Source organism: Colossoma macropomum, unplaced genomic scaffold (genome assembly GCF_904425465.1).
Source record: "Colossoma macropomum unplaced genomic scaffold, Colossoma_macropomum, whole genome shotgun sequence".
Classification (NCBI taxonomy): Eukaryota; Metazoa; Chordata; class Actinopteri; order Characiformes; family Serrasalmidae; genus Colossoma; species Colossoma macropomum.
This window is the reverse complement of record NW_023495967.1, coordinates 623,582-644,508: the sequence shown is the minus strand read 5'-3', so window position 1 is coordinate 644,508 and position 20,927 is coordinate 623,582. Positions and strand designations below refer to the sequence as shown.

At 36.4% G+C, this 20,927-nt stretch overlaps 2 protein-coding genes across 2 annotated transcripts; both read right to left on the bottom strand.

Annotated features, from left to right (window-relative positions):
- Nucleotides 1-330: 330 nt before the first annotated feature.
- LOC118803851 lies at nucleotides 331-6,375 on the bottom strand. Its single transcript, XM_036564371.1, has 6 exons — nucleotides 6,314-6,375; nucleotides 3,019-3,078; nucleotides 1,610-1,813; nucleotides 1,328-1,521; nucleotides 1,190-1,217; nucleotides 331-1,026 (listed from the first exon to the last, which is right to left on the bottom strand). The coding sequence occupies exons 2-6, from the start codon at nucleotides 3,029-3,031 to the stop codon at nucleotides 809-811; spliced, it is 657 nt and encodes a 218-aa protein (XP_036420264.1). The 5' UTR covers nucleotides 3,032-3,078; nucleotides 6,314-6,375; the 3' UTR covers nucleotides 331-808.
- A 5,970-nt stretch (nucleotides 6,376-12,345) lies between these two features.
- Nucleotides 12,346-17,608, bottom strand: LOC118803842. The gene is made up of 6 exons (XM_036564359.1): nucleotides 17,563-17,608; nucleotides 15,527-15,586; nucleotides 14,103-14,306; nucleotides 13,821-14,014; nucleotides 13,679-13,706; nucleotides 12,346-13,537 (listed from the first exon to the last, which is right to left on the bottom strand). Exons 1-6 carry the CDS (start codon nucleotides 17,597-17,599, stop codon nucleotides 13,362-13,364), a joined length of 699 nt encoding a protein of 232 aa, XP_036420252.1. The 5' UTR covers nucleotides 17,600-17,608; the 3' UTR covers nucleotides 12,346-13,361.
- Nucleotides 17,609-20,927: the final 3,319 nt, after the last annotated feature.

Here is a 20,927-nt window from a genome sequence, read left to right as displayed (position 1 = left end):
ACTCTGATACACAGCAAGACAGGCTTTGTTTTTAATTATAAATTGAGTTGCATTTTTAATGTCAGATATTTTTAATACTCAAAATCAATGTAAACTGAAAGACAGCTAAATATTATGAATTTTATAATTTCATATAAGGTTTCAGTTACATTTTTGTTAACATTTTAAATGAAAGACCAGAAGGAGAAGAAATAAAGTAAGTTTTTACAACCTGTTATGTTCATGTTTACCCAGGGTGCAAATATTTGTGGAAGACATTGTATTAAGTAGAAATAACTACATAATATCTCAAAATAACAAGATATTAACTAGATATTGCTATATTAGAGTTGCTGGAAAAATGAGTTATACATCAAAATAATGGCATAGCATTAACAGTACATACTTTTCCACATTGTGCCTTTTGGGGACTCTGTAATGTAAAACCTGGTGGGGTAAATTTTAAAAATCATAACCCAAAAACTATTTGGAGCAGTTTTGAAATTTTACATGGTTGCATGAATTCAAGTGAAGTTTCTGCTTGAATGTCTTTATGGAAACGTATGACGGAACTTTTCCAGGCCCTAGGTGATTGGTATGGAATGATCTTTCAGGAAAAAGGGTGCCCAATCAGGATCTTAGAAATCTACCACACTCCAGAGTTTAGCTCCAACTGATCTAACTCACCTGATCAGGTAATGAAGTCTTTCAGTAACATCTGAACATTAGTCAAGTGTGTTTGATCCGATCTCTCTGGGGAGGAACATCTCCAGGATCAGAAATGAAGTTTTCTGGAAATTACATCTGTAAACTCCTTTTATGTTTTACATCATAATTTTCTAAACCAAAAGCAACAAAGGCCATTGTAGCAAAGGCCACTGTCACAACAAAGGCCACTGTAGCAAAGGCCACTGTAGCAACAAAGGTCACTGTAGCAGCAGTTGCTACAGCATGACTCCATGTCTTCTTCTGCATTGCTCCTGCTGGACTGTAGCAGTGGCTGCCTCAAAGATTGTGCTGAGGGTTGTGAACTCAGAGCACCATAATCTAAAACGTTGAAACACAACATCATTAAGAATAATCTCATTGCTTATGATGTCTATTGATCACAGGAGTGCTTGTGAAATGCACTGTTGCATTAAAGTGGTAGAATGTGAAAATGAGGATGATGACGATACTGAGGAATGATTAAGTGGTTTGTGAGGCTTACCCCTGCGTGTTAAGGCTGATGCTGGTTTCTGAAATGAGAATGATTTTGCCATAAAATCTCATTCACCGTAGCCGAGGTACATACATAGAAACATGAGGGGTGAAACCACAGTAGTATAATAAAGATGGAGTGCAATACCTGAAGTTTTAAGTACTCTGTGATTTTTTCGAATGCAGTATTATTCCTCCTGCACTGCAGCAGTCCTTTATCCTCATGGAACAGACAGTCCACTGTGAGTGTATTTTCTCTGGACACAGCTCTGCTGCTGTCAGGTACTGTGCTGTCTGGGTCAAACGTATGATGGAGCACCACTAGAACAGCAGGTTTGGTGGCTGTGGAAAATGACATAAATGTATTTGATTAAACAGAGAAGTGTGAATCAGTGTAAAGATTCAGAATTTTGCTGTGGGAGTTAATTACCTGATTTGTCATTGAGTTTTTTCAGTGCTGCTTCAATATCAGTTCCAGCTCGTGAAACAACAGGACAGAAAACCAGAATCACATCACACTCCTCCACTGAAGACACCTTCTGCAGGTTTGGTCTGTGTTTGTGGAGATTTCTGGTAAAGTCCTCATCAGTGTTTTTCGTCTTTCTGGTCACAAAGGTGAAATACTTCTGTTTTCCTGTGGGGGGATTTTAATTGTGTTAATGGTGACTTTGAACTAAATGTTCATTTACCTGTGCAGACTTTTTATAATGTGTCACTCAAGCATAGCAAAACAGTTCAGCAAAAGCAAAGACGTTCTGACCAACAAAAAAAAAGAGAAGTAAAATAGCAGTATAGTGGTGACACTGAATATTTTGATTTTGCCTGAACATTGAATACTAAGGTATGAAATACAGTCATATGCAAAAGTTTGGTCACCCCTGATTAATAGACATTTTGTTGATTTTCTAAGTGAAATTCAAATCAGCAAAACATATCATTTGGCCAGGAGTGCAAAAGCACTGAACAATATTTAGAAAAAAAAACTTGAATAGTTATATACAGGATACGCCAGTAATCACAAGATGACCTGAGATAATGTATGTCTTAAATGATATTGGATTCACATAAGAATGCTTAACCTAGAATGACAGACATTTGCTCAATTTATAACACTGTTATGAACCTTTCCCGAGTAACAGAACTTCTGAAGCAGGAGCCTAATTATTATAATTATGATAATAATAATTATTACCATACCATACCACCTTCTGTGGAAGATTCTGATGCCCTCACCTGAGATGATCATTTTAATATTTTCATATTTCATATGTTTATTTCATGAGTTTATGCTTAAGAGATACCAAAGTATATGGTACTATGTGATACTATGAGATACAGAATCATCTCATAGGCTTTATTATTTATTCATTTATTTTACGTTAATTTAAGGGGGGCAGCATATTCTTATAGAACTGTTCCCAGGTTTATATTCAAACCAAGCAGTTCATGTGCATATTAAATCAAAAGGAAATCTTCTATATGACAAAGGGAGGAAATAGAACTGCTTTGAATAGTGCTGAATATGAATACATTCAGGTTGACCAGAGAGAGGAAACACTTAATTAATTTAACTAATTTAGAATCATGAAATAAAGTGTATTACATATTTACTCATCATGCTATATTTGGATTAAATAATTATGTTCAAGTTCAAGAAAAACAGTATCTCAGTGCCACTAACTTTTACAGATTTTTTTTATGAACATAAAGCCAAATATTTCAATTTACCCAATTCATTATGATGTTTTGGGGTAATTGTAATATGCTGTTTCCGTGTGAACACGAATCTCTATATGCTACACCTCAATATGCATGAGTCATTAGGCATGTGTTACTCACCAAAACGTTCCATAACCGCAACTAGTCTCACCTTTTCCTCCTTTTGTATGCTGCTGCTGTCTGTTAATGTAAACAGAAGCATGAAGCACCAACTGCTGTGTGGCTAACAGCAATAATAATGAAATAGGCCCTGTTGCGCCAAAATTATAGATTAAAATAATAATAAATGAAAGTAATAACCTAAAAGAAAAAAGATCCAGAGAAATCTCTGTGCATAAAGGGCAAAGCTGAAAACCAGTATCGAGTGACCATGACCTTCGATCCCTCAGTCAGTGCTGCATTAAAAACAAACATGCCTCTGTGATGAATATTACCACATGGGCTCAGGAATACTTCAGAAAGTCCTTGTAAGTAAACAGTTTGTCACTGCATCCATAAAGGCAAGTTAAGACTCTACTACGCAAAGCAGAAGCCATATATGTCAACCACATCCAGAAACGTCACCGACTGATCTGAGATGGACTGATGCAAAGAGGAAATGTGTGCTGTGGTTTGATGAGTCCACCTTTCAAATTGTATTAAGAAATAACAGACATTGTGTTCTACAGGCCAAAGAGGGAAAGGACTATCCCGATACTTTTACCGTTGCAAAGTTCAAAAGCCTGCATATGTCATGGTATGGGGGTGTATTAGTGCCAATGGCACAGGTAACTTGCACATCTGTGAAGTCTTTTTTTTAATACCTGGGCCAGTATTCCTTGGTCAAACCACCACATCCCCATTTTATGGGGACATACATTTTTCTTTTTCATTTCATTATTAATGCCACAACTGATTATTCATACTGTTTATTCATAGTCATACAGATATAAGGCAATGTAGTACCACAACCACCCAGCCCCCCTCCATCCACAGTCTCTCCCTCTCCCACTACACCCCCCTTGCCCACCCGTTCCATCCCTTTAAGAAAGAAAAGACAGAGATAGCTGAAAGACGAGGCTGAAGAAAAAAAAAAAACGTTTCAATTATGGACAAACTGGACAAGACAGGACAGACAAACAACGACAATTATGTGAAGTCTTTGATGCTGAGGGATACATATGGATTTTGGGGCAATATGTGCTGCCATCTAGATGATGTCTTTTTCAGGGATGTTCCTGCTTGTTTCAGCAAGACAATGCTAAGCCACATTGTGCACATGTTAGAACAGTGTGTTTTTATAGTAAGAGAGTGTAGGTGCTAGACTGGCCTGCCTGCAGTCCAGACCTGTCTCCTATTGAAAACGTGGGGCGTATTATGAAGCGCAAATTACCAGACTATTGAGCAGCTGAAGTGTTACATCAAGCAAGAATGGAAAACAATTCAACTGTTGGTTTGCACAGTTCTCAAATGATTATAATGAAAACAAAACTTTTTGTCTTTGTACTTTTTCAACTGAATGCAAGCCAAAAAGGACTGGCAAATCACTGCTGTCTGTTTTTATGTACATTTTTCCTATTGTCCCATTTTACTGAAATTGGGTTTGCAATTGCTTATCTTGCAAATACCCGGCATTCAGTTGCATATATACTATATTCATCTTAATATTCCTTAACCTTAAACCTGGCCCAAACCCTAACCTTAACCCAAACCCTAACCTTAACCCAAAACCTAAACCTAACCCTGTCCTAAATGTAACCTTTGTCCTAATCCTAACCCTCATGTTGATGTTGTTGAGTATCACCAGATAGTTTGTTAATAATTTGAATATCTACAGATAATCTATCTATTATCACCAACACGCTGGAGAGTGTTTCTCAAAAGCATTACAGCACAAAGATCATTAAAAAATAGAGTCACAGTAGACAGTAGTGATCATTTAGTTATTAATGACAGAGACAGAGAGATAATAAGAGAATTCAAGAATCTGTCTACACAGACAACTCTTTCAGGCTATTCAGGTTTAGATTTGCTGAAATTTTTCCTTGCCACAACTAACCCACATGTAAGAGTGTCCTCAACATAAAACACCAGTATCAGCAGTACCACAAATACCGAACACCTGGTAGAACAGGTCTTTAGCATATATCTGTCTATTTATGGATGGGTGGAGCAGGTTCCTCATAGAAAAATCTGCATTTTTCAGAGCCAGAACTTACAACTTACTTTCACTTTTGTTTATTCTCTCCAAGTTTTAAATGATTCTAGTGCCACAATGCTTTTGGTCCAGACATTAAAATCAGCACACTGTGAAGCTTAAATAAATGAATCAATTCAAGTTTTCGGCAGATGCTATCACCATGGCAGTGCTTACACAGCTGTATGCCGCTATTGGTCATGCAAACAGACACAGAAGTATGCTTTTTTGTTCCACTGTTTCCTTGCATTTGTCTGTGCTAGTTCCTTTAGGCTACTTGACTGTGGTAAAGTAGACTAAACCAAGTTTAATACTGTGAAAAAGCAACAAAAAAATCACAGTCTGCAATCTCTCACCCAAGACAAATATACCTAGTGCTGTAAAATAGGATTCTCATTAATGAGCCTTTACACAGCATGATATGCTGCCAGTAATAGGTCAGTCCATTGTTTTCAGAACACCAGCAGCTTCTTTGTTTGGGTTGCAAATTTTCTTTTTTTTTCTTCTTCCTTTTCTCAGAAAGGGATTCTTGGCAGTTACACACCTTTCGGACTCATAGTGTTGAGTTGTCTTCTCACAGTGGAAGAATGGGACAGAAACACCTGTGGATTTTTTCAGATCCAAAGCAAGAGTAAAGCTTGATTTTCTCCTCTCTCTCAAAGATGAAAGTTTCAAGTACCGGTTATCTAACGACAGTTTTGGTGGTCCACCAGGTCTTATACTGTTGTTAGGAGTCCCATTTTCTCTTTATCTTTAAATTTTTTTAACTCCAGTTTTAGAAACTCCTGTTTTTTCCACTTATGGCTTTTTCACAGGAAATTAAATAAATGAATGGTGGTCATATTTTTTAATGAAACTCAACCACACCAAACATAAGGATCAGGAGAATGAAAGGCCAGTGTCAACAAAACTGATGTATTGCTCATCTTATGGTGCTATACAGTCTTTCCTGGCATCGCATTCTGAGTAAGAAGCGTTTTGTTTTGTGTGATTATTGAAGAATATATGTCAGTGCAAATGCAGCATAAAACTGGTTATTATTAGTAGTCTTGCATACTAGCTAAAAAAAACAAACTGCAACAGTTAAAGAAACAGGACGATCAGGAAGAGGATAAAATTGACACATTGAAAGAACTAAGAGAGACAGAGACCTGACATCAGTTTTGTAGACAGACACTTTTACTAGAGTTACTAGATACTTTTTAGAAGCTCGAAAGCAGTGACTCAGTAGTGACTTACCAGAACAGACACCTGCTCTGCTGGTCCTTAGAGAGGCATATGAACAAGTCTTTCACTTTGACCATGATGTGTGCGAAGGGCCATATTACTCTTTCACTTTCTAAATGAGGAAGAATTGACAGTGACATCCTGTCTACTCCTATAGCTCCTCCACTTCATACTGACTTCAAATCAGCATGTGGTCAGTATAGACACTCACTGGGCAAAGAGGGAGGAAGCAACTCAGTCTTAAACTGTTGCACAGTGTATCGAAACAACTCCACACTAACTTTCAAGACTTTTAATTCTTTAGGTAGACAGAGCCCAGGAAGACATGTGAGTGCTACAGTAGCAAAGGAACATGGAAAGAATGTATTTAAACAGACCAACAAAATGTTGATGCTGTATTCTGCCTTCAGGCAAATCACATTACGACCTCTTTTTAATCCCATATGAGGCTCAGTGATCCACTGTCCAGACATCTTCAGACAGTTTCAACTATTCCCCTCCCCAACACACATGATCCAGCTCATGAATGGCTCTATAATCAGCTGATGAGCTGGATCAGGTGTGTCAAATCAAAGAATATGACTGAGAAATGTCTGTTAATGTAATGTTCAAAAGTGAATAAATGTAACATTCTGTTTAAAGTGTAAAATGTACAAACAAAACTACTTTTTAGTGGGCTTTAGGTCGGGGGGTCCAGTCTTGACTGACACCCCAGCTTTAGGTTTTGGTATAAGTGTACATTTAGATAAGGACTGACTGTGTTTCAGTCTAAGTCCACGACTGTGTTTGAGTCCACAAGGGGGCATCATCTATGTAAAAACGTGCACCTACTTTCATTCCTCTCCTTAATCTTTTTTAAAGTGTCAGTGTCTATTAAATAATAAAGCAGTGGTGTGCTATTCCTCCGTTGTTAGAGAGACTGTTGTGACAAGCTGGGAAGTGGTGGAACAACTCTTGAGCTCCTGCTTGATTTTTGTGTGGCACAGCCTTTTCCTTCAGTCGCATTTTTATGTACAGTCAGAGGTGGGTAGAATAGCCCAAAACCCATACTCAGGTAAACGTTGTTACGTCTATGAAATAATAAAGTATGCTTTCAAAAACTTGAGTACAAACTTATTAGATTAAAATACCATTTATTTACTGAGCAACTTCTAGAACTGCAGTGGAACTTCCTAGCACATCCAGCGTCTATCAGCATTGGAACAGTCGTTTTTTTCTCTATTCTTAACTCTATTCTTCATTAAAAGTAAGAAGTGAGACCAATCACAAAGCAGGAGATATTAATGTAAAAAATGTGGAACACTAAGTAAAGTGGGATAGATTAGCTTAGTGCTGTGTTGGTCTAACTCCACCAAGTAGTGACAAATGAGAATGCTTTTTTTGGTAAACATGAGGATGTTAAAGAAAATAAACCAAACATTTTTTTTATGTGTATTTTTACAAAACTAATTGGTTAGTTAATGAAAAACATATGGCTCAATTTACATCCAATTTATATTTTATATTCAATTTTTAGATTCAATTATTTAAAGTGGGCATTCAGTGCTGCCCCACTTATGCTGAGCATGTTAGGAAAAAGTGAGATACAGTTTAAGGTTAAGTAGAACGCTTTTTACTATCATTGTGGTATATTATAATTATTTATCATCAATTTAAAGGGTTAATATGACTGCAGACATGATCCAATGACACACAACTGTTCAATGAACTTAAGCCAGGATATTGTATATGTAGTCCATCTGTTTCTCTGCATACTTTGTTAGCCCCCTTTTACCCTGTTCTTCAGTGATCAGGTCCCTCAAAGGACCCCCACAGAGCAGGTACAATTTGGGTGGTGGATCATTCTCAGCACTGCAGTGACACTGACGTGGTGGTGGTGTGTTAGTGTGTGTTGTGCTGGTACGAATGGATCAGACACAGCAGTGCTGCTGGAGTTTTTAAATACTGTGTCCAGACACTGTATCATCAGCCACAGTAGCTCATCTGTTGCTGTATGTTTTGTGTTGGTCATCCTCTAGTCCTTCATCAGTGATCACAGGACGCTGTTGGCTGGATATTTTGGGTTGGTGGACTATTTTCAGTCCAGCGGTGATGCTGATGTGTTTAAAAACTCCAGCAGCACTGCTGTGTCTGATCCACTTGTACCAGCACATCTCTGATTCAGCTTTTCAAGAATATCTGTTGACACAAATATTTAATTCAATATTAAGCATGTATCCTTTGTGTAATCAAATGAAAACAACCTGTCCAGCATAAAGTTTCACAAGATGATTTAATAATTTAAATTTCCTTACAAGAAAAACAAAGCAAATATTATACATAGCTTTTATATCACATATACGAAAAAGCTTATTTTAAAAATCAGGATAAATTAATGTAGAGGAACCTGACAGCTTTCTCTGAACAATGTTTGGCTCACTGCTAAATCATATTATCTCCATGTCTTACTTATCTTTGAACCAAATGAATTTATGTAAATGCATGTGTGTGAAAAAGGTAAAAACCCAAATCTAAAGCACCTAAAACCCAACCATTTGCATGCATATATTTTCATTTAGTAGTAGTCTGTAATACCTTGAAAAAAGAAAACAGAATTTGTTTAGAAAATGTAGGTCTATATATGAGTAATCCCTTATATAGTTATTTTAATTAGGTTCATTGTTTCATTTATATATATATATATAAATGAAGTGCGTGACAGAAAAATATGATTTATACACAATTTATATTATGTATGAAAGAAAATATTTCATCTACATTATAACAATGCGTTTTCAACATAAACTCTAATTAAATTATTTGAGAATGTACTTCCTATACACTTCACCCAGGTTCATTTTGGGGTCACTAAGCCCAGCTAATAGTTGGTGGCAAATATTAATTAACAATCATTCAATTTGCAAGTAGTTAACTCAAAACAAGCAAGCAGTATCCAGCTGCAGCCCCACAAACCAAGCCCCAGGCTGGGTAGACCCTAGGCAGAATAAATCCCTAGTTGGGAAGATTTTAACCAACTTTGTAGTGAGTTACCTAAGTTAGCTAAACTATTGGTGAGGAATAGACAGTCTACAGTGGGTAACTCATATTGAACTTCTATTGAAGGAACAAAAGGCTAGTTACACTCCCAGCTATGTTAGCTAGTTAGCTCTCTAACACACACTGCTATTAAAATAATCTGACTTTATGTCATTTTAAGTATATTTAGGTAGCTACAATATACCTTCTCTGAAATAATTTATTTGTGTTAAGATACATTTTGATTTCCATTATCAACATAGCTAGTAAGCTAACTTAGGTATCTCAGTAGCAGGCTTCTGTTCAAGCAACAGCTTCCCCTGCCAACGTTCCTGTACCTACATTCCCAGGACTCTATGTTCAGTTCTTTATTTAATACATCACACAATGAGGTCTACACTCAATAGGGCTGGCTGGATTCAGTCAGCTGAGTCTCATTATTAGTTGTTTTGCTCCTTAAATAATTTAAATAATAACATGCAAATGACAAATATGCAATAAGAGACAAAATCAGGCAAATACTTTTTCACAGCATTGTATGTCTCTGTACAGCTGAATTTCTCTCTTTCTCTCTTCAAGAGAGTTTTCCTGTTTTCCAACATCGAAAACACTAACTAAACAGCAGGTACCAATAACACAAGACCTCAAGACTGGTAGAACAGGCACTTTGGTGTGCAGACTCTAATAGCCGCTGTGTTTGTGGTGGAAGTAGAGGAGGTTTTCCAGAGGAGTTATTTAACCAACATCACTCTGAACATTCTCTCAAAGTTTAAACATGATTTTAAATCTGAAAAAAAACTGAGCCCAGATACTCAATTCAGAATTCTTACTATAAGACTTCAAAGCTTTGTTAATTCATGCCCAAATAAAATGATTTTAGGAAATTAGGTGTAGGAATTATTCCTCTGGAACAAGTTAAATACCTGAATATATACCTAACCTGAAACAAAAAAGTGTATATTGGTGATTGAGTTTAATAATAAAAGTAATAATTATGGTAAGCATAGGAATCATAGGAATTGTCAAGCACAAATCTAAATTTCTTCTTAAAAGTTCAGAAGCTACTGGAAGAATTTGACCATGTGATTATTAAAGAAGATATATCCATTCAAAACAGGTTAACATTAGTATTCTAGTAAAATACTTTTCATTATTTTCCTACAAGAGGCTTTTTTGCCTTTTGTTTTGCTTTGTTTTTCTGGGAATAACTCACACAAAGTCAAGATTGAGGTAGTACTGAGAGAGAGAACTTACTGCAGCGGCAAACACAAACTATGCAGCGACATTCAGACAAAGATCCCTCTATATAATTGAGAGAGGAATACTACAAATTTAACACTCAACAGGAAAGACATACAAACATAAAACAAGCAACTCGATAGTGACTTACCAGAATAGACACCTGCTCTGCTGGACCTCTGAGGTCCTTAACACATTCTCAACCTTTCACTTCCACCACTGTGTGTAGGATCATGTTGTTCTTTCACTTTCTGTCTTTTCAAACAGAGAAAAATCAACAAACCGTGGTCACCCTATCCGCTCTTTTCAGGTTTACATGTTTGCATGTTGAATCCAAATGCTAAATAAATTCACTTGAGACTTTTATTGCAGCAAGTCTGTATTTTCTAATATTAGAGGCGAGAAAGGCCACATATAAAGTTTCTTCACTTCACACTGACCCAGGTCAGCCTTTGGTCAGTACAGACACTCACTGGATAAAGAGGAAGGAAGTGCCCCAGCCAATAGGCTATACCTTAATCTTGCTCCAGGCATTCTACAGCATTGGCCCAGTTTCAGTGATTCCCGGCTCCAACCCACCTAATCCAGCCCATGAAGGGCTGCATAATCAATTGACGAGCTGGATCAGATGTGTCTGTGCTGTTGGTTACTGGTTACATTGTCACTGCGGTGTTCAGAACTTAATAAATTTAAGATGCACCTTACAGTGTTTTCAGTCCAGTCAAGCTTGATACCACTTGTTTAACCAGTTGGTCTCAGGTCTTAGTCATACGAGGTGTGCTCCTGCCTTAGCTTCAAAGAAAAGCTGCAACCATATAGATACAACACATACTGACTGCACACAGACTGCCATCAATATTCATACATGAACTCAAAATGAGCTCTTGTGTTTTATTCTTTGTGTAAATGAATGAGAATATTTCATAAAATTTCAAAAGAAATTATTTAAATATCCTTTCATGAAAAACAGCAAGTGTTATATTTGCATTAAAGTCGCAATCATGTCTCAGACATATGTGTGGCTATTTTAAAAAAAGTCACAAAAAATAACTTATTGGCAAGTTAGCTTCCTCTGAACAGTGTTTGACACTGCTGAATCACTTTTATTATTTTTATTTTATTATTATTATTTATAACAGCTTGAAAAAAGAAGCCCTGGTTAGGTTAAGATGGAAGAAAAAATGATAGTGCCTTCCTGCTTGTATAACATACCAGAAACAGCCAAGAAAATATTTCACTTGTACAACTTCAAACACCTCAAAAAATTAATACAAAAATAAAATCCAGGACTGTATGAAAAAAAATCTATTGGCCAACACTTGGTCCACCAGCTTTGACCAGTAGAGGGCAACTGTTTCTTTCCCCTTACACTTCAGAGTCCAAGTGAGAAGACAATCACTGGGGAGCTTCATGGCTAACAAATAACATTCTATACCAGATTCAACCACAAGACAGTAGCTGATTTTTCCCTTATCCAAAATACTATGGAGCTAACTGGCAAACAAAAACCAGCATAGACACAGCTAAATCAGCTTATGTTGTGTTTTGGATGCTGACAGGCTGATGAACCAGCATAATGATGCTGTGTGACTAGTTAAACCATCAGCAGACCAGCTTAAACCAGTCCATGTCCTACATTATGAGCGATGTTTGTCATTTTTAAATTAATAATGTAGCAATAATACAGTAAGTAATATTACTTGTAATAAGAAAAATTTAAAAAAAACAAAGTTGATAAAAGCAGAAAAATTTGATAAAACAAAAACAGTTGTTATTTTATTTTATTATTTTTGACAGATAATCTCTTTAAGACAGCATCATATTACATAACATAACATAGTTATTTTGAACCAAATATAATGTTGTCAGTGAAGCCACTTACAACTCACTAAAGCAGCTTGTTATAATAAACAACAGGCATTTATATGAGGCTCTAGGCTAACTTTAAAAAACGAGATTTGAAATAACAAGATAACTCAGTGGTACCAGTTACTACATTAAAATAAGGTGGTAATTTGGTGCAGCTTTTAAATTTTGCATGAATTCATTTGAAGTTCTTTCATAAATGTTATTAGGTAAAACAAGACACAACCTGCCAGGGCCTAAATAGTTGGTATGGAATGATCTTTTAGGACAGGGGTGCCCAATTCTGGTCCTTGAGATTTACCACCCTGCAGAGTTTAGCTCCAACTCTGATCTAACACACCTGATCTAGGTAATGAAGTCATATGAGAGCCAGGTGTGCTGGATCTGAATTAGTACATCTCAAGGACCAGTAATCATATTGTGTTAACTCTTTTAGTGTTTAGACACAAATCTATATTGCTTCAAATAAGCCTCACAATTTTAACAACATATGCCACAAATGCACTCAAGAATGCAACTACAGATGATTTTGTTAAATATTATTTTACTTTATTTGCTTTTATTAATTTTTATTAATCCCTTTGCCATGTAACGACCTCCAATGGTTAGCCTATTTTACATCTGGTTATCTATAGCTCCCCAATCTAACAATGCCATTTGTTGAAGGGATATCTCGGAGACATCCTGGCTCCTAGATGGGGTGAGACTGTAAATTCCTGGGTGGGCCTCAACACCTCTATTTTAATTACAAAGGTAGAGGCAGTTGCCCATCCAGTAGGGGGGTTTCTGGGTCATTTAGACAAAGAGTCAACTAGAGGGTGTGGTGTACATTCGTGACTATAAGTTCATCGTTTTGTAAGATTAGTTAGACTTGCTTGGTTGGGAAGACATGCGTTTATTAAACTTCTTTTCCTCAACAAAGTCTCCACTCCTGTTTCTACTAAACCAACAGTTGCAAGCAGTCAATAATTTCATATATGAAAAAACAGCAAGCACAAGACATGCTACAGCAGTGTCCACAGCTTGACTCTGTGTCTTGATTTACATTACTCCTGTTGGTCTGAAGCAATGGCTCCGTTAAAGGCTGCGCTGAGGGTTGTGAACTCAGAGCACCATCTAAAATATTGAAACATAAACAAATCATTATTGTGAATAATCTAAGTGCTATTTTTTCAAAGGAGAGCTCATGAAATGCACTATTAGAGTAAGTGGTAGAATGTAAAAAATTAGGATGATGAAGTGGTTTGTGAGGCTTACCCCTGCTTGTTGAGGCTGATGCTGATTTCTGAAAAGAGAAAACATTTTTACCAGAACATCTCTTAAATGTAGCCAAGGTACTCACAAACAAGCATGGTGGGGGGGTGTTATATCACAGTAGCACAGTTATTGAATACAGTACCTGAGGTTTTAAGTGCTTTGTGATTTTTTCTAATGCAGTATCATTCTTCTCGCACTGCAGCAGTCCTTTATCCTCATAGAACAGACAGTCCACTGTGAATGTGTTCTCTCTGTTTACAGATCTGCTGCTGTCTGGTACTGTGCTGTCTGGGTCAAACGTATGATGGAGCACCACTAGAACAGCAGGTTTGGTGGCTGTGGAAAATTACATAAATGTATTTGATTAAACAGAGAAGTGTGAATCAGTGTAAAGATTCTGAATTTTGCTGTGGGAGTTAGTTACCTGATTTGTCATTGAGTTTTTTCAGTGCTGCTTCAATGTCAGTTCCAGCTCGAGAAACAACAGGACAGAAAACCAGAATGACATCACACTCCTCCACTGAAGACACCTTCTGCAGGTTTGGTCGGTGTTTGTGGAGATTTGTGATAAAGTCCACATCAGCGTTTATCGTCTGTCCAGTCACAATAGTGAAATACGTCTGTTTCTCTGTACAGAGATTAAGCTTTTTAATGGTTACTCTCACTTTTAACAGATCTTTGTACTCATCAGACTTTTTAGGAACTTATATTTTTGACATATATTTTTATGTCACTCAAGCACTGAAAAAAAGCTCAACAAAACTAAGACCATTTTCACAAATGAAAGAAGACAAGTATAGTAGTAGTGTAATGAAATGGAACTTTTAGATTTTGAGCAACTTTGGATCTTAAGGAATGAAATAGTCATATGCAAGTTTGATGTGTGGTAATATTATGACATATACTGTATTTTCCAATATGTTAAATTCAAATAAATATAAATTGTGCACAAGCAGAAAATGCCACATTTGTTTGTTTATTGCCTGCGGAGCATGTGTCTATGTGTGTATCTTACTTTAACTTAGAAAGTCAATCATATAGGTACTTCATGCAAGACATGCAAATACACCAAATAATGTACTTATAAAGCAATATTTGAATGAATTGCATGTGCCAGTAATCACAAGATGACCTTAGATGACTTAGATAACATTGTATTAAGGAGCCTTCAACTAACTAACTGTTACGGGCCATATGAGGCAAGGTCCTAATTAAGAGCACCATAGATCAGTTCTATGGGAAGATTCTGATGGCCCCAAACTTTAATGACACATATTACATATTTTCATATTTCTTATCATCCTTATGCAAGCTTAGTTTATGGGAAAGATTTTGAGGTTCAGGAGTATATGATATACTAGAGAGTGTATCCCTAAGATCCGTTGCCAGGTTTACATTAAATCAAGCAATTCTTGTGAATATGAAATCAAATGGAAATCTCCTAGATGATAAAATGATGAAATAATATGTATTTTAATGGTGCTGAATATGAAGACATGAGTTTTAGGTTGAACAGAGAGGGGGGATGAGTGTTTTGTTTGTGGGGGCTGAATTCAATTCAGTGTCATATAATAAACTGCAGTACATACTTGATGGATTAAATAAAACAATTATTCTACAAAAAAGAACAGTCAAACAGTGAAAGAGACCATAAGTTATCTCAGTGTGTCACTAACGTGTTATGCAGGTTTTTCACAGTGTATTTTTTATGACTATAAAACTAAATATTGTGCGTTAAATAATATTAAGTTACTATGGTGTTTGGCATTCTATGGTGTTTCATGGTAAACATGAATCTACATATGCTATATCTCATTGTACATGAGTCATTATGTATGTGTTACTCACCAGAACCTGACATAACCGTGACTGGTTTCCTTCTTTCCTCCTTTTGTATGCTGCTGTTGTCTTTGACACCAACCACAGTATGGCAAACAGCAATAATAATAAAATAGAATCACTATCAACATTTAGAACTTAAAATTAAAATAAATAAATAACCTAAAATAAAATGATTACATTGTCCAGCTGCTCATTCTGACATCATTCTAAGCTTCTCATCTCAGTTCATGCGCTGAAGTAGAATCAGTATTTGTTATCTAAATTATCAGTATCACTTTACTTGATGGTCCACTTTGTAAATACTTACCTTGCTATTAACTTACATTAGGAATCCTATATAAAATATAAAAATATAGCTTATCTTAATCCATGTATAATCTAAAAACAATTCTCTCATTGTATGAGAGAGTGGGGTTAGAGTGACTTTCTGGCAGGCTAAATCAAACGTCATCATGGGCCAACTCTGGCCTGTGGGCCACACTTTGGGCAGTCCTCAAATATAAGTTGAATTATAAGCTTTATTACCTACAACACTCTGATTGTGTTTCTCAAAACCACTGAAGCACATAGATCATTGGAAAATAGAAGCGTCACTGAGGAGTGATCATTTAATTATTAATAACAGAGACAGAGAGTTCATGAGAGAATTAGATGATCACTCTGCAGAGACACAGGAACTCGAGTCTTGTAGAACAGGCCTGTGGTATGTATCTGTGTGTTTATTTAAGAGTGCAACAGGTTTGTCTTAGGAAAAATAAGAATCTTGTAGAGCCAGAACTTACAACTTACTTTCACTTTTGGACATTCTCCCCATGTTTTAAATGACTTTAGCACTGCAAACCTTATGGCAAACTGAAGTCATAATTAAAATCAGAACAATGTGGAGCTTCTCACCTTTTTAAAATGTCCAATACCCAAGTCGAGGCACAGCTACAAGGGGGAACAAGGGGCCTAGGTGGACCCGGCCTCCCCCAGATTTTAAATCATTAAAAACCTTGTGACTATTGTCTACCATAAGTACATTGAAAAAGTCATCTCTGTAGATCATCAACAAATGTTTAGCACTGTGACAGTGTTTATACAGCTATATGCCACCTTCAGTCACAAAAAAACACCCAGAAAGAAGCTTTTCTGCTGTCCTGCCTGATGGTGAGAATCTAGCTGAGCTGTATTAGTTCCTATAGGCTTACCTAACTAGCAGCTAGTAGTATTTGACCATGCTCAAGTAAATGAAGTTCAGTTCTGTGAAAAAGCAATTAGAAAATGAGAGATTCTGGTTCATTAGCCTTTACTCACCATGGTATGCTGTCAGTAATTTTAGTACTGTCTGTAGCCAACTAACTGCAAGGTAAGCAATTGCATGTTGTGTTTAATATTTAACAATTAATTATGGTAATGGGTGGGCAATTTTCTAAAGATTTTGCTATAATTAAGTTGGTGAGCTGGTGGTCTTGTCAGTAGGCTCCCATGAAATGAAATTGTTGCCATGTCATTGGTCCTCTGGCCTTCTGCATTACCCAGAAATAAAAAGGAATACAGTCCTGTACAGTTTTTCAGAGGTACTTTTCCACACCCCCAAAAGTTCAGTCTTAGAAGTTGGTTTTGCCTTTGTTGAGCAAAACTGGAGCTTAGTTTTCCTACCTCTCTCAAAGATGAAAGCTTTCTTATTGTGAGAGTTTTGGTGGTCACAATTATTTGGAGTCTTTTTCTCTTATCTTTTAATAATTTTTTGAACCGCAGGTTTTCACTTGTGGCTAGGGAGGTTTCTGACATATGAATATTGTTTTTTTGAGTTAAATGTCATATTTGACCAAAAATATAGATTTTGATCAAATGATGGAAAAGGAAGAGGATGGAATTGGTTCAAAGAAAGAAGTAAGAGAGACAGAACTCACTTTGTTAGGCAACAACGAATGCAAACTATGCAGCATAGGCTCCTTATATACAATAAAACCTAAATAAGGCTTTGCTGAGTGTTCGATAGACATTCAAGGGTTACTATTTACCTTTAGGAAGTTAAAAGCAACTCAATAGTGACTTACCAGAAATGACACCTGCTCTGCTGCTCCTCAGAGTCATATGAACACCTCTTTCACATTCAACACTCTTTGTGAAAGATCTTATGACTCTTTCACTTTCCTTCTTTCCACACAGAGAAGAACTCCCATCCTGTCCACTATTGTAGGTTCAAATGTTTGCATAATTAACCAAAATGCTGCATTTCATTTGTTGCAGTATAGCGGTCAGCATAGACAGTCACAACGTATGTACAATGTATCACAACAATTCCATATTTTCAACACTTTTAATTCCTTATAGATAGACAAACAGATGGACAGGTAGACTTTATTAGTTCCTAAGAAGAAATGTGGGTGCTACAATATCAAAAGAACACATAATGAAAGTATTTGAATGGGTATTTAAACAATTGTTTTGTTGATGTATTCTTCACTGCACGGTTTCATCTATTACCTTCTCCATGATAAAGACTTAATAAACACTGGGTTATACAGTTGTAGACTAGTTTATATCTGACCTTTACATATATTAAATTAACAGCTGTCATTGTAATGTTCAAAACTAAGTACAATTATGATACAGCTTACAATGTAATATGTACAAATAAAACTACTATTTTAGTAGGATTTAGGTTGGGGTGCTAATTGTATTTGCAAAAGGCAAGTGTGGCTGCAGGTTTTCATTGCAGTCAAGCTGGACCCTTGTTCCACCTGTTTAGTCAGCTGGTCTCAGTCTTTGAACAACTGTTTAGTTATATGAGGTGTGCTTGGTTGCAATGAAAACATGCAGACACACCATTTCTCTGCAAACAAGACTGGAGTATGGGATTAATTTAGTGTCAAAAGTTTCAAATAAAATAACAAAATCCACAAGCAAATCGTTAAATATCACAATGTCCAAAAATGTTGCAAATACAAATAATAAGAGTTAAATCAAATTCAAATGTGAAAGATGTAGCATTACTGAGTCAGGAGGAAACAGACACACAAAAATACGGTGTGCGTACACTACTGCGAGTCGCCCTGTAAAACCTGAAATTTATACAGTTTTGAATGATGACAAAAGACTTGATAGTTCTTGAAAGATTTAAAGCTCAGTTAACAGAATGAGCACTTGTTTTAATACAAATTTCATACACATCCATGGTTAGCAGAAAAAAGGTTTGCTATTACATAGACCTTAAGGCTGCACTTATGCTCAGATTAGTGCGTTCATCAGTGCCACAGAACAGTGGTTACCAACCTTCCCAACTTGTGGCCGATGCAACCGACTATGACCCACAAGAAAATTTAACCAGCTGAATCATTTGAAACGCAAAGAAACCAAATGTAGCCTGTTGAATTCACTTGACTTTGATAATCCCGCAACATAAAACCAAAAATATCCAATATCAAATTTTCTGTTTGTTGCCATTTATCCATGATGGATGAATTCCTTATGATCAAAAAGAGAAACTTTTACATTGTATTTAAATGTGATTTTTTTAATTTTTGCAAATAAATACCACAATAATATTTGTCCATTTTATTTATTTATTTTTTTTTTTTTTGACTAAATGTAGCAGAACCACTAAGCCCCTGTGGCGATAGAAACCGCTATGGTTTCCTGAAGAACTATTTTTGTAAATGAGACGTGTGAGTGTGAAGAACCATTTAAATGTTTAAAGAATCATTTCATAATGTAAAGGTTCTTTACCAGTTTAAGGGTTCTTTCAAGAACCTTTAAATTATGTGGAGGCTCTTTGAATTTAAAAAGGGTTCTGCACATTCAGATATCTCATTTACAAAAATGGTTCTCTAAAAAACTATCTATGGAAAGGTTCTTTACGGAACCAAAAAAAAAAAAGAGGTTACCCCATAACATTGGATCTTACACCTATAGATGTCACAAGTAGTGGAGGGAGGTGCAAGTGGGCCCAGTCTCATACTGGACTCTGCTGCCTTGCTCAATTTACACTGTGTTACTTATGTTCCACTATCCCATATCACTCCTGTTGCTTTTACCAGTGGTCATTCTCATCCATAATGAAATGAATGAATCAGGATATCATAATCTTATATCTTATAATCTTATAATCTAATAATGCACACAAAACAAATCTTTACTTTAAATTACTCAATCTTTTGACAGGAGAAAATGTGGCCAGTCATTTTAAAGAAACGCTTTAATTTTGCCTAGTAACGGCCACTTGATTGACCAAGGTTGTTTTCTCCAGCACCCAAGGCCAGGATTTTTCTGTGCTGCTGATTGGCTAATGGCAGTGCACTGAAGGTGATATAGGGTAATGTAATTCTCAGAGCCTTCAGCACAAACACAGAACACTGAGGCAGCTTCTGGCTTGTATAAATACAGTGTATAAACTGGAATAATTATTTCAACCCTCCAGACATATCAAGACAAAAACATAATGATTTACTAGTCATATATTATTACTGTTCAGCTCTTGTCGTTATTTTGCTTGTGGTAATTGGTAAACAGTGACGAAACACCCCTAGATATTTCTGTTCATCAGTGAAACAAATCCTTACTCATTCTGCTGCTGGAGCGCTCTCTCAGTCTATGCTGCTCCTCAAAGCTCTTTTATAAACATCCTCCAGAACTGAGTGAGTATCTGGGAGGTCTGAAAGTCTTTGTTTCAGTGTCTCCAACTCTCTGTCCTTTTCCTCCATCTGTCTGCTGAGCTCTTTCTGCATTTTTTACTTTGAGACCAAAATGTTTCTCTGGAGTTCAGGCAGGATGATCTTCATGAGGTTCCTCTCTGCCTCCATTCTGGCTTCTCCTCCATATGTCTCCCTGATCTCCTCCATCTCCTGTCTGGGTCCCTCCTCCATCTCTCTGCTCTCCTTCTCTCTCTTTTATTTTAGTTTCTTCACCTTTTCCTCCTTTTCTGTCCTTCTCTCTACTTTTTGTTGCATCTCCCTCACAAGTTCTCTCTTCTTCATTCTTCTTTTTTTTCCAGTTCTATTATTCAATCCTTTAGTTGTCTGATATCTACTTATTTACTGATATCTCCCTCTATCTTTCTCAAAAAAGTTCCGAAACTCCTTTTCTAGCTTTTCCTTAACTTTTCTCTTTTCTCTTCCTTTCATTATTTGTCTCTACTGCTCTAATTTGAGATTAGGTATCATTATGTTTGCTGTTGAATAATAGGCTTTATTTAAGCCTATTATTCAACAGCAAACGTCCGCCTTCCGTCCAATGACAGCTGGGATAGGCTCCAGCTCCCCCCACGACCCAGAAGAATAAGCAGCTAAAATGTGTGTGTGTGTGTGTGTTTGTGTACTATTATTATTATTATTATCTTAGAAGCAGTGAACATATGCATAACATAGTAATATACTGCATTTCTTTCCTTGAAGAAATGGAAATCTCCAGCTGTCAATTTCAA